Source organism: Onychostoma macrolepis, chromosome 08 (genome assembly GCF_012432095.1).
Source record: "Onychostoma macrolepis isolate SWU-2019 chromosome 08, ASM1243209v1, whole genome shotgun sequence".
Lineage (NCBI taxonomy): Eukaryota > Metazoa > Chordata > Actinopteri > Cypriniformes > Cyprinidae > Onychostoma > Onychostoma macrolepis.
Genome location: NC_081162.1, coordinates 29,229,186 through 29,241,220, shown reverse-complemented (window position 1 = coordinate 29,241,220; position 12,035 = coordinate 29,229,186). Strand labels below are relative to the sequence as shown.

Below are 12,035 nucleotides of genomic sequence, written 5' to 3'. Positions count from 1 at the left end.
AATCATCAGCCCAAATGTTTGTGTGTTTGCGAGAGTGAGTGAGTAAGAGTATGTGCACGTGAGAGTGTGTGCGCGTGTGCGTGTGCACGTGAGTGTGTGTGAAAGAGAAAATGAGAGTGTGCGTGAGAACGTGTGAGAGTGTGTGCGTGTGTGTGTGTGTGTGAGTGTGTGCGCGTTTTTGTGAAAAGTCAGGACATAGATGTGTATAATGACGAGGGTATGGCAGGTATTACAAGGTGAAGGTGACATCTCAGGACATTGACCCATGTCCCCACTTTTCAAAACGCTTATAAATCACTCAGAATGAGGTTTTTTTTGGGGAAAGTTGAAATGCACAGTCTCCTGTAAGGGGTAGGTTTAGGTGTAGGGTTGGTGTAGGACAATAGCACATACAGTAAGTACAGTATAAAAACCATTACGTCTATGGGATGTCCCCACTTTTCACAAAAACGAACGTGTGTGTGTGTGTGTGTGTGTACCAGCTCTGCAGCTCAGCAAACGTCTGCTTCATTCTCTTGATGGAGGAGTCCATCTCATCTCTCACCACGACTCTGTAGCGTGACAGTGACGCTGCACATCGCTGCAGGTCCTTCACAGAGCGATCGACGTTTGGCCCTGAGAAGACAAGCATTTACAACCCCAGATCTTCAGACACACACGTGAACACACAAGCACTTTAAACAGCACTTTCACGAGCCCCAAAACCTCCCGCCATTGGGTAAACATCTGGTATCAGTCAGAGGCTTGGACACACTTTTCACTAACATACGTCTGTGTTCCTCCTTCACCAGCGTTTAAAAGCCTCATGATGATGACTGTTTGAGATGCATAAAATGTTTTTTCTGTCACAATTTTTGTCAAGCCTAATTCAGCGCACGACTTCCACCGGAACAAAAAAAGGATAATGTTGCTCTCATTTTCCATTCACTTTTACAGAACGTCAGTGAGAAGCAATCCTTTAACATTAATACAGCTTATAACTTTATTCTAACGCTTGTTTTACAAGGGATTGAAGCTTAAACCGCAAACGAGGCCAAACAGCTTTCAGTCATACAAACTTCAACACAGTCACTCATTTGAACAATTATACAGATTATGAAATTATTACTGTTTTGCATTAACTTGACTCCAGCGGTCTCTCTCACAGCAGAGACTTTAAATATAACACTCCAGGTTTTCTGCAGGTTTTATGAAGGCAGCTTTAAGACCTTTGAAGACCATGTGAAGAAAATTTAAAGGAACACTCCACTTTTTTTGGAAATAGGCTCATTCTCCAACTCCCCCAGAGTTAATAAGTTGAGTTTTACCGTTTTGGAATCCATTCAGCTGATCTCCGGATCTGGCGATAGCACTTTTAGCTTAGCTTAGCATAGATCATTGAATCCGATTAGACCAGTAGCATCGCGTTCAAAAATGACCAAAGAGTTTCGATATTTGTCCTATTTAAAACTTGACTCTTCTGTAGTTATATCATGTAGTAAGACAGCGCAGTGATATTACGCAGCGCTTGAAAGTAGTTCCCAGCTAGGTAACTAGTTATAATATAGCTGGGGACTACTTTCAGGCGCTGCGTAATATCACTGCGCCTGCTGCGGCCATGGTACGGCAGTAAAGTTCCTTGATTATTACGCCGGAATGAGAGTATAGTTCCTAGCCAAATCGGCCTAGAAAATCGCAACTTTTCATTTTCCGCCGGTCTTACTACACGATATAACTACAGAAGAGTCAAGTTTTAAATAGGACAAATATCGAAACTCTTTGGTCATTTTTGAACGCGATGCTACTGGTCTAATCGGATTCAATGATCTATGCTAAAAGTGCATATATTGAATGGATTCCAAAACGGTAAAACTCAACTTATTAACTCTGGGGGAGTTGGAGAATGAGCCTATTTCCAAAAAAAGTGGAGTGTTCCTTTAAGGAATAAACTGAAAGAAAGTCAATAAGGTCTTTAAAGGGGTCATATGATGCGATTTCAAGTTTTCTCTTTGGAGTGTTACAAGCTGTTTGTGCATAGATAAGATCCCTAAAGTTGCAAAGACTAAAGTCTCAAACCCAAAGATATATTCTTTATAAAAGTTAAGACTCGACCTCGCCCTTCTAAAAAGGCTCATTTAAACACGCCCCTGCATGTCTACGTCACTGTGTGGGAAGATTTGCAAAACACCACCCAAATGTATACGCAAAGAAAGGGGGCGTGATTTTTATTCTCGCTGTAGTATTGTTGCTGCCGCCGGTGTCATGTCCTGGAGACGCTGCGTTTCATTGTGAAAGCAAAACTACTTTGTTTGGGCTTCCAAAAGAGGACACAACTAGAAATCAGTGGTTAAGTTGTGTTTACAACACTGTTCCAGAACAGTTCAACCCAAATATTAGTGTGCGCTGCGCATTTTATGGAGGACTGTTTCCTGAATCTGGGAGAGTAACGTTAGCCTACAATGCCAGCTGTAGACAAAGGCTGCTTCTATAAATTGGGGCAATTCCAACTTTGCAAGGACAGTCTGGCGCTTCTGACTCGCAGCCTGTATGTATATTTTCATATTTAAAGAATTTACCACAAATTTGAATTTGATTCAAACGCGAGTTTTGAGCTGTTTAGAGTAGCGCTTGTTGTTTGTCGTATCTCAGAGCACAGAATGTTTACGAGGCGCGATGCAACACGACGTGTAAAAAGGCAGTATAAGTTGTTATAATCAGTAATGATTTCCCCACTGGATGCAACAAATGCCTAGTTTATAATGGGTTTTATTGTTTTTGTCTCGTCAAGCCGGGACACGGCATCACAATAAGGTAAGCGGGGCAACTTTAGGAAATGTTGATGTCAGTTGTCAACCAGGTGAGACACAGGGCCCACAACCGATCTAAAGTATCCAGAGAGAAATTTCTTACCCATTCTCAATGGGAACGTGCTCAAGAAACAGTGCTTAAAATAGTTGCCTGGCAAAATTGCTCAAAAGTTGCCCCATGTATCATCAGCCTAAATGTCTTGTATTGGCAACGCTTCAGAGTTTGAAAATACTGTATTACTGCACACTGCAATAAAGTGCTGTTCCTCACCAATATTTTTGGCCTGTTTTCCAGTGCAAATGTCTAAAGATTCTTAAATCAAGACACATTTACTTGAGGAGCAAAATGACAGAAGATATGGTCTTCTTTTATGAGAAACTGATCAAAATGAAGTGAGTTCATGCTAAAAACAAGAACAGATCTCAGAAAGCTCGAGCTGCAGTGCCCTCCTGTGGTCCAAACGAGTCTAATAGTACTTCACTGTAATACTTGAGCACTATTAGCACTTCACTATTAATTACTGGAGTATCTGTACTTGGAGTTCTGATAAACCAAAAAACTTTTACATTTACTATAGAAAAAAAAAGTTCAAGAACAGAGTAAATAAGTCACATGATAAAGAAACTCTTACCGATCTTTCTGCCGGCAGGACCTCGCTGCGCGTCATCGGACGGAGCGGGCACAGAGAGATTGTGGGAGCTGGAAACAGGCCTGGTTTGAGACTTGTTACCGGTTCTGTGATGGTTCTGTCGCGCTCCGTGATTGGTGCTGGGCTGAGGGGCGGGGCTTGACGTGGATGGCACACCTCCACCTGCAGCAGAGGAAAGAAGGGTGGAGTTAAACCCCAATCACCGCTCAAAGCCTGCAGGCATCACCTGAGCTCAGAGAACGCACCTGTGGCCTCCTCCGGGGCGGTGGTTTCCGAGTCGAGCTCCACTGCATCCAGAGATGCGGAGTCCAGCTGCTCGCTCAGAGAATCCAATGAATCACCATCGGCTGCTGCAGAACCGTTGGCATGGAAACCATTAATGGGCTCCTGACCCTCGGCGTCTGGTGCCGCTTCGGCAGGAGCCACGTCTGCAGGAGCATCACTTTGCGCTTTAGGCTTCTTTTTCTTCCTGGGCTGCGAGAGACAGAGCGAACGCGAGCAGCAGTTATACCATCGAAATATTCGTTCTTCAACTTGTGTCACACACTCACAAATGCACGCACTCTCTCACGCACGTTTGTTTTTGTGAATTGTGGGGACTCTCCATAGGTGTAATGGTTTTTATACTGTACAAACTGTATGTGCTATTGCCCTACACCAACCCTACCCCTTACAGGAGACTACAGGCATTTTTACTTTCTCAAAAAAAAAAAAACCACCACCACACACTCACTCTGTATGATTTAAGTGTTTTGAAAAACGGGGACATTGGGAAATGTCCTCATAAGTCACCTTGTCCTTATAATACCCATGTTATAACCATGTCATTATACAAATTTGTGTCCTCATGTGTCACAAAAACACACGCACAAACAAACATTTTGTTTACGGTTTTATTTCAGGATCGTCATATATCTTTGGAGAGTGAAGCTTGTTCCCTCACCTTCTTTTTCCCAGTGACATTCCACTCCTTCAGGATCTCCACAGCCCCACCTAACACACACACACACACACACACACACACACACACACACGTTACAGTCACGTCACACCAGGGACACACACTGCCTCCTATGAGACCTGCATCAGGGCATTGAGTGTGTGTTTGTTTTTGTCCCTTTTCTTTGCCAGCTTCTACAGCTATATTCATAGTTTAGTTATTTAAAAGTAGCCTAAAACTCAAAAAGATCACTTAATTATGATAAGATCATTTCATTCTTTTCTAGAAACCTCACATTTGGATCATGTGGTTTAAAGTCTTTTTAAAAGTATCTGTGTGTGTTTGTACCTTCTACAAATGCCTGCACGGCTCGATCCACGCAGTTCTCGAAGTGCTGCAGCACCAGAGCGATCTCATTATTGCTCTTGTTGGGAACCACGGCTCGCACAGCGTTTATCTGACAAGAGCCAAAACATTGAGCGAGTCCAGCCCGAGATTCACAGGAAAGAGTAAAAACACTGACAAAGAGTACAGCACTATCATTAACAGCCAGACAGACGGAAGAAAAGCTTTTTGTACCTTTTCCTTCATCTTCTCGAACGTTCCTCCTTGAGACATGACCATTTTCGAGTGCGTGTCGAACACCACTCCTGACACATCTGGAAAAAGAGGAGGGAGGAGAGACTGAGAGAGATTTCCACGTGTTCAGTTCTGAAACGCAGCTTGACTTCAACAGCGCAGAGTCTTGGCAGAGGATCTCAGTTAAAGCTTTTCCCCAAAAATATGTAGGTCAAGAGAAGAGCCAGAGAGAGACAGGAGGAGAGGAACGATCGCACAGAGATACCCCCGATCCAAAGTTCAGAGTCATTTAATGTGAAACCAACTTCCAATCTGACACACTTCAAATACATAAAGGCCATTATATATATTTTTTTAAACTAACACACTAAATGAAGTCTTTAGAAACAGCTCTCATCACTAGCAGTGAAATATAAATCAGTTCCACTTTAGAGTGGAGGAACATCTGAACTTCCCGGCACAAAATAAAAACATTATTCAGTTTAGTGCAGCGTTACAATACGCATCTACATTTGTTTCCCGTAAGCAACAGACAGTGATAGTTACTGAAAGTCAAACTCTCGATTATCATACTGTATGTTTGTAGAAATCAGAACAGCACAGGCCTGAGAAACAGACGAAGCTTTCACACTTTCTCTTACAGTACAATCAGATTGGTCGTCACATCTTTATGTGTCCCTGCAGCACAGAAGCAGTCATAAGCAGCACAGCTATATTTGCAGCAATAGCCAACAATACACTGTATGCGTCAAAATTATACATTTCTCTTTTATGCCAAAAATCATTAGGATATTAAGATCATGTTCCATGAAGATATTTAGCAAATTTCCTACTGTAAATATATCAAAACATGTTTGATTAGTAATATGCATTGCTAAGAACTTCATTTGAACAACTTTAAAGATGATTTTCTCAATATTTAGATTTTTTTGCTCCCTCAGATTCCAGATTTTCAAATAGTTGTATCTCAGACAAATATTGTCCAACAAACCATACATCAATGGAAAGATTATTTATTCTTATTTATTATATATGATTTTGTGCTCCAGGGTCACATATGTCGTTTAATTCATTTTTACACTCATTTGCAGTATGTTTGTCCTTTCCATCTCGAATTATACAGGCAGTCAGAATTACCATAACGACTTCATACTCGTTCCTTTTTAATATTTTCAGAGCAAACAGCACATTGATCTGAATTACAGTCTTGCATGAGTCTATGAAGTGGCAAATGCTTACGGTTTCCCATAATTCCTCCTTCTGTGAGGCGATATCATGCTTCGAGAGCAGAGCAGCAGTGCCGGACAGAATGTAATCAAACACTAAAACAACTCAGACACGAATGTGATTTCTGTCCGTCATCCAGCACGGCTTAATGGTTCTTTTTACGCAGTTCACTTCTGTCTGTGCTGCTGCAGGCTGCTTTAGGAGACTAGAAAACAACACACAATCAGTCTGTGAATATTAGCCAGCTCGCATAAGGACTATCATCTCTCTTCATTCAGAATCAATGCTCTGCTAGATAACCTGATAACCGAACGCAGGTTTACTAGTCCTGTAACTGTATCAGCAGGTTATCAAGTGCACTACAAACAGCCACACCTACGACTCACAGGAATCTGTGACGCTGCTAAACGTCTGATGTACAGAGTCGCCCTACATCGGCTTGACTGGATTTTTCTCTTAACTATGCTGCCTGGTAACTCTGCCTTCTGCTGATGCTTTTGTGCGTGTTTGTGCGTGGATTTCCCTCCGAGCAACATTTCTCAAGCTCTTGAGAAGCTGTGAAACCGATAAGACGTGCAGCCGGTCAGAAAGACACGCGATGCAGCGAGGCGCGGTTTGACCGGGTCAAAGGCTTCTGAAGAAATTTTACAAGTGCGTTCAGCTGCTTTTAGCTCCTCCACCCCGCGATCAGAGTTCAGCAATTTGCAAAGTCATTGAAATGCAAAGTTTTCATTTGCCAAACAAAACCAGAGACTGCAGAACGAGCGACTCTCCCGCATGGGAAGCGTTAAAGAAATGTCTCGCCAAACGTCTTTGACGTGATTTGTGTTTCTACCAAAGACTAAAAGCCTCCCAAGATCAGCATCTGAGTGAATCAGCAGCTCATGACCGCTTTTTACTTGCTTGAGAAACTTGAACTCAGGAAACTAACCTCACAGAGCAAAGCTACAAACTATTAGCACAAATAACACTAACAGCGCTGTAGCGTTACAGTGTATACTACTCGCCTCGCATACTGTTTTTCGCATACTATATAGTAGGGAAGTATGCGATTTCGGTCTTGTGTGAGCGGCGTGACCTCTGGTAAACACCACAAATCTAGTTTTAAAAGAGATTTCAAAGCTGTTTGAAGTTTCCGGATGCATTTCTGGAATTACTTTGATTTTTGCCCCCCGTGATTCAGACAGAACAGCTGCAGTTACAAAATATGAAGTAGGTGCTAATATAAACAAAGACTTAAAAATATCAGATAATGACAGGAAAAAGTGCAAAAGCAGTTAGTTGTTCCACAAGCAAAGTTCTTTATAGAACAAAGAAACGTGAAGAACAAAAACTCACAGATCGACCGTGACATGCTGGATCATATTTTACTGTCCTGTTCTTAAGTCCTACATTTAATATATCTGTCCGTCGAGAAACGTTGCTGTGTGTAGCGAGCTCAATGAAAAATATAACTTTTATTGAAATTGTGAGTGGGTTATAAACCGAGCGCTGCCTTTATAACCAACCTTTACCTGAATAGAAAGCGTCACATCTAAGTCAAGTCAAGTCATCTTTATTTATACAGCGCTTTTAACAATACAGATTGTGTCGAAGCACTTAACAGCATCAAATTGGAGGATAGTGTCAGATGTATAATAAGATTAAACACTCAATTTTCAATTTTCAGTTAAAGGCATTTCATGATTGAATTCAGAGATGAATTCTAAGCTCGGCACAGCAGAAGCTAAACTTATCGTGATACGTCATCAGAATAAGTCCAGACATAATATCACCATCGGTCAGTGATCATATGAACCGAATCAGCTGGAGATGCCTCACCTTTATAACCGCTCTTCCTCGCCATCCTCAGTCAGTCACAGTTCTACAGGAAGAGAGAAAATCTGAAGTTTAACACCTGCCGTTGTAATCAAGACCGTGATCGATTAAAACAGTTCAAATCTCAAACCCAGAACACGGAGATGAAGAGAAAAGCACGGATGTAAAACGATGCTGATTTGATTCGATCGGCACAGACAGAGTCTCTGAAGCTCACGGTAAGAACTTAAACCCTGACGACATTTAGTCAGTGTTTGTGTTCGTCGCTCGTCACGCTCGATCGCACGAGGAGAGAAGCTGTGTGAAACATCAGAGAGGCTTCCGTTACTGAAGAACCGGCCTCAAAATTCAGCAAAAAGATGTGATGCTGCATCAAAGCCAGATTAAACTATGCCTGCTCAGATCCACCATACAGCGCTAGTATCTGTGTAATGCACTTAAGCCACCTCTGAGCAGCATTAAACAGTCTTTACACAGACAACTCAACACCACCTTTACAGTGCAAACATTATATCATCTCACATTTGTTTAGTTATTCCGAACCAAGCCCAACTTCAACATTACACACAAACACGGAGTTTAAATGCTCCTGAAGGCCAGCGGTGATCTGGATCTGATTCTGAGCTGCTGTGAGTTTCAGTGGAGAAGGGTCACATCAGGACAAACTTCCACATCTACACTTGGACTCCCTCCTCCTCCTCCTCCTCCTCTCTCTCTCTCTCTCTCTCTCTCTCTCTCTCTCTCTCTCTCTGTCTCTCTGCTTTATTGGCATGACAATTGTTACAATGTATTGCTAAAGCGTAGTGTTTGCATAGAATCTAGAATATATACATTTTTAAATCTCTCTCTCTCTGCGTTTCCCAAAAGCAACTATTGTCGCGAGCTCCATCCTTAACAATAGAGTTCAGTAGAATTGCGATCAGAGTTAAGGAGCGCTCCTCAGAACTTCCACTGAAACGATCTGATGAAGGACACTAAAGTGTGTTTTCATTCCCGTTCGCCCCCCTGAAGCCCAAAACAGAAACGCATCTGACTGAATAACGGAGGATCCAGACAGAAGCGTTCCGCGGTAACGTTACCTCAGTGGATCCGGATCCGTTCCTCGCCGAGATCCCGGTGTCACCGGCTGCTTTATGAGCCTTCAATCAGCAGACTCTCGTTCTCTCAGGAAACAGAAACCTAAACTATGCAAACACGTACGTTCGGCTGACGCTGACGCACACGCCCGTTCCCAGCGGCGGCGACGCAACCGGAGCGTCACGCGGCGTCAGAACACGCGCACCTGAGCAGGTGAAGCCGCATTCATCGCGCGTCTCGGTTACGCAATCGGAATCTTTCCGCTCCGCGCCTCAGAACCGGATCCGAGCCGAGTCCAGAAGAAGAGAGGCGGAACCGGAGCCGCTCAAAGCGCCGGAAGCGGGACCGAACCCCGGAGCGCGCTGATGTGGCACTGCACACGTGACCCTGATGATTGACAGGTGTCAAACAAACACTCGTCCAGCACGCGCAGATCACCTCTGTGGAGGATGCGATTTACTCAGAAACCTGGGTGTGTTTATGCAGCGCGCGCGCTCTCTCTCTCTCGCTCTCTCTCGCTCTGTGTGTGTGTGCATCTCTCTCTGACTATGTGGCAGTATCTTAGCAACGCCTCCGCTAGCCGCGGAGCTAATGTATGCTAACCGAGAGCAACGCGCACGGATTGACGCGCGGATGAAAACAGCCGCTCGGAGCCCGGGTTTAACGCGCCGCGAGCGCGCGCCTAGTGTTTTTGTTCGCGTTCGCAGACGCATCACGCGCGCAGCTGCGTTCTCGGAGAACGGAAGGCGTTTAATGAGGAGAGCGACGGAAGGAACGTCTTACCTGCACGAGCGGCGGGAATCCGCGGCACGAACACACGCGCCGAACGCTCTTTTATTTGAGTTTTATGCGATCGCTTCTGCGCGAACGTCTGTCTTTTCTTTCAGCCGGCTCACGCGTCACTTCCGTTCGGCCAGCGCGCGCGCCCCCGTCACTTCCGCCCTGGTCTATATCTGCGCCCGCGCGCGGTAGTTCATTAAAAGTTCAGCGCTGACCATCACGTGCACGCGCAAACGGAAGGGAATGAAAGCGCAGAACGCTTCTAAAAACTCTTTCATTTATGTTGAGCAACACCAGTGAAATATTGTTACTGTGCTCACGAGTAGAGGTCATGGCTGAGGTCAGAGGTCAGCCTGTAGGTTAGGGTTATGCTGCCTTCAAGTTCTGTCTTTAATGTCCTGTTTCCCGCTGATCAAGTCATTATTAGGAGCTCGTCGCATTCCGGCGCTTTGTTGTCGGAAGGAATTAAATACAGCATTCCAGCGGTTTATAATCATATAAACATTAACCGCGCTGTGAGTCAGCTTAATGACGATTCTGGAATTTCTGTCAAATATGCTTGTTTTTACTGTTTGTAATACGATTATTGTTCATATTCAGCCTGTAAATGATGTAGTTGTTGTGAGAGCAGCGGTCATCTCGAGTTTCTCGGTAGTTATTAAATAAACTGTTGAAGTCCTTCATGAAGATCCTCAGCTCTGGATCTGCAGCATCCGCCGGATGTGAACACAACACAGTCTTGTCCTGGAAAACAGAACGTGCTTTTATTAATGATGAAGCAGCGATGATAGTGCATCTGTATTTCATAAAGAGTTATATAAGTTTCTGTCATCAGTTCCTATTCTAATCTGTCTATAGCACAACTGTACATACAATTTATTTTATTTCTCAGTTTATTTATTTATTTATTTTTGTTTATTTATATTTACAGTAGTGTGTATTTTTTATTCTCATCATATGTTTTATTGTCTGTGAGTTGTTCGGGAAGCTTGTGTGTGCAATAAACCTTTCTCTGATTCTGACTTCTGCTCAAACACTTCCTCAAACAAACCATCATATGACCTCAGAAGTAAAAGCTTTGACTTTTTGAACGTGTCAAATGAATTTTTTTAAGCATGGCTTGGATTATATATAACACTGTTTAAAGCAAACCATGGGATCCAACCAATCAGCATCAAGCCCGAGCGAGCGCGTGCTCGAGAGGCGCTGTGAACATCACTGTAGAAATATTTTGTTTATATCAGAATTTCTATGCATTTCAAATAGCAGTTAGGGATTGACAAGGATGGGTGTGATGAAGACACTGACGCGTGAAGCTCGAAGAACAGCTGATAGGTGTTATATATAACCTCAGTGGAAAGGAAGAAAAAACATTTATGTAGAATTATGGATAAATCCGAGAAGTTCCACATCCATAAAATGAAATGAATGTTTGGCTTCTGTTTTCAAAGAGTTGATTTTAAGCAAAATAGTTTTTTGTGTGTAAATGCAATGTAATATCATTATAAATGTTGATATTTATAGATACTAGTTTGTTACATTGAACTGAACCAGTGCGACTATGTAACATCACGCCGTTCACTGCACAGTCTCGCGATAGCGACACAGAGCGGAAACGGAAGTTAGTCTTTGTTAAAGATGGCAACCCCCTATGTGACAGATGAATCTGGTAAAGCATTTCACACACAAACACACATTTCTGCGTAGATTGCCATATAATCGCCGTGTATGTTAGTGATAAAGCGTGGCGTCGCGCGCGAGTCTGATCGCGACACACGTGAAGATCGAATCTGCTTCTGGATTTCATTCCTTCTGAATGCTGCTTATTTCTATGAGTGTGTGTGTGTGAGAGAGCGAGTGTGTGTGAGCGCGCGCGTGTATGTGTGTGTGTTTCATTTACTCGAGCTCGTTTGAGATACAAACATTGCAGCGGTAGCGCATAGCCTAATAATAATAATAATGTAGATCATAACAACAAAACATGATCGTGATAGTGTGCGTTGTGATGCATTATATCTTGTCATAAATAATTATAACCGATTTTAAAATGCATAATGTAATAATGAATTGATAAGTGTTATAATGAATTAACTGTGGCTACAATTATTCATGAGATTCTACATTGCATTATGATGTGCATTACAAGGCATAATTAATGCATTAAAACTACTTTTATAA

General features: G+C 42.9%; 2 protein-coding genes across 4 annotated transcripts in view; one reads left to right on the top strand and one right to left on the bottom strand.

Moving 5' to 3' along the window:
- spats2 (spermatogenesis associated serine rich 2) overlaps positions 1–10,575 on the bottom strand; it is a 37,024-nt gene extending 26,449 nt beyond the window's left edge. Inside the window, exons 1-8 of one of the 2 annotated variants that reach the window (XM_058784665.1) lie at positions 9,861–10,575; positions 8,004–8,046; positions 4,956–5,035; positions 4,725–4,833; positions 4,380–4,429; positions 3,682–3,910; positions 3,419–3,598; positions 480–615 (exon numbers count right to left, since the gene is read on the bottom strand). In XM_058784665.1, the coding sequence (XP_058640648.1) occupies positions 480–615; positions 3,419–3,598; positions 3,682–3,910; positions 4,380–4,429; positions 4,725–4,833; positions 4,956–5,035; positions 8,004–8,028 (809 nt within the window). In that variant the 5' untranslated portion in view covers positions 8,029–8,046; positions 9,861–10,575. Of the gene's footprint in view, positions 1–479; positions 616–3,418; positions 3,599–3,681; positions 3,911–4,379; positions 4,430–4,724; positions 4,834–4,955; positions 5,036–8,003; positions 8,047–9,079; positions 9,220–9,860 lie in introns of those variants that run through there. The other variant, XM_058784666.1, reaches the window with a different exon arrangement.
- pym1 (PYM homolog 1, exon junction complex associated factor) overlaps positions 9,422–12,035 on the top strand; it is a 4,799-nt gene continuing 2,185 nt past the window's right edge. The window contains exon 1 of one of the 2 annotated variants that reach the window (XM_058784667.1): positions 9,422–9,549. In XM_058784667.1, the coding sequence (XP_058640650.1) occupies positions 9,468–9,549 (82 nt within the window). In that variant the 5' untranslated portion in view covers positions 9,422–9,467. Of the gene's footprint in view, positions 9,550–11,486; positions 11,527–12,035 lie in introns of those variants that run through there. The other variant, XM_058784668.1, reaches the window with a different exon arrangement.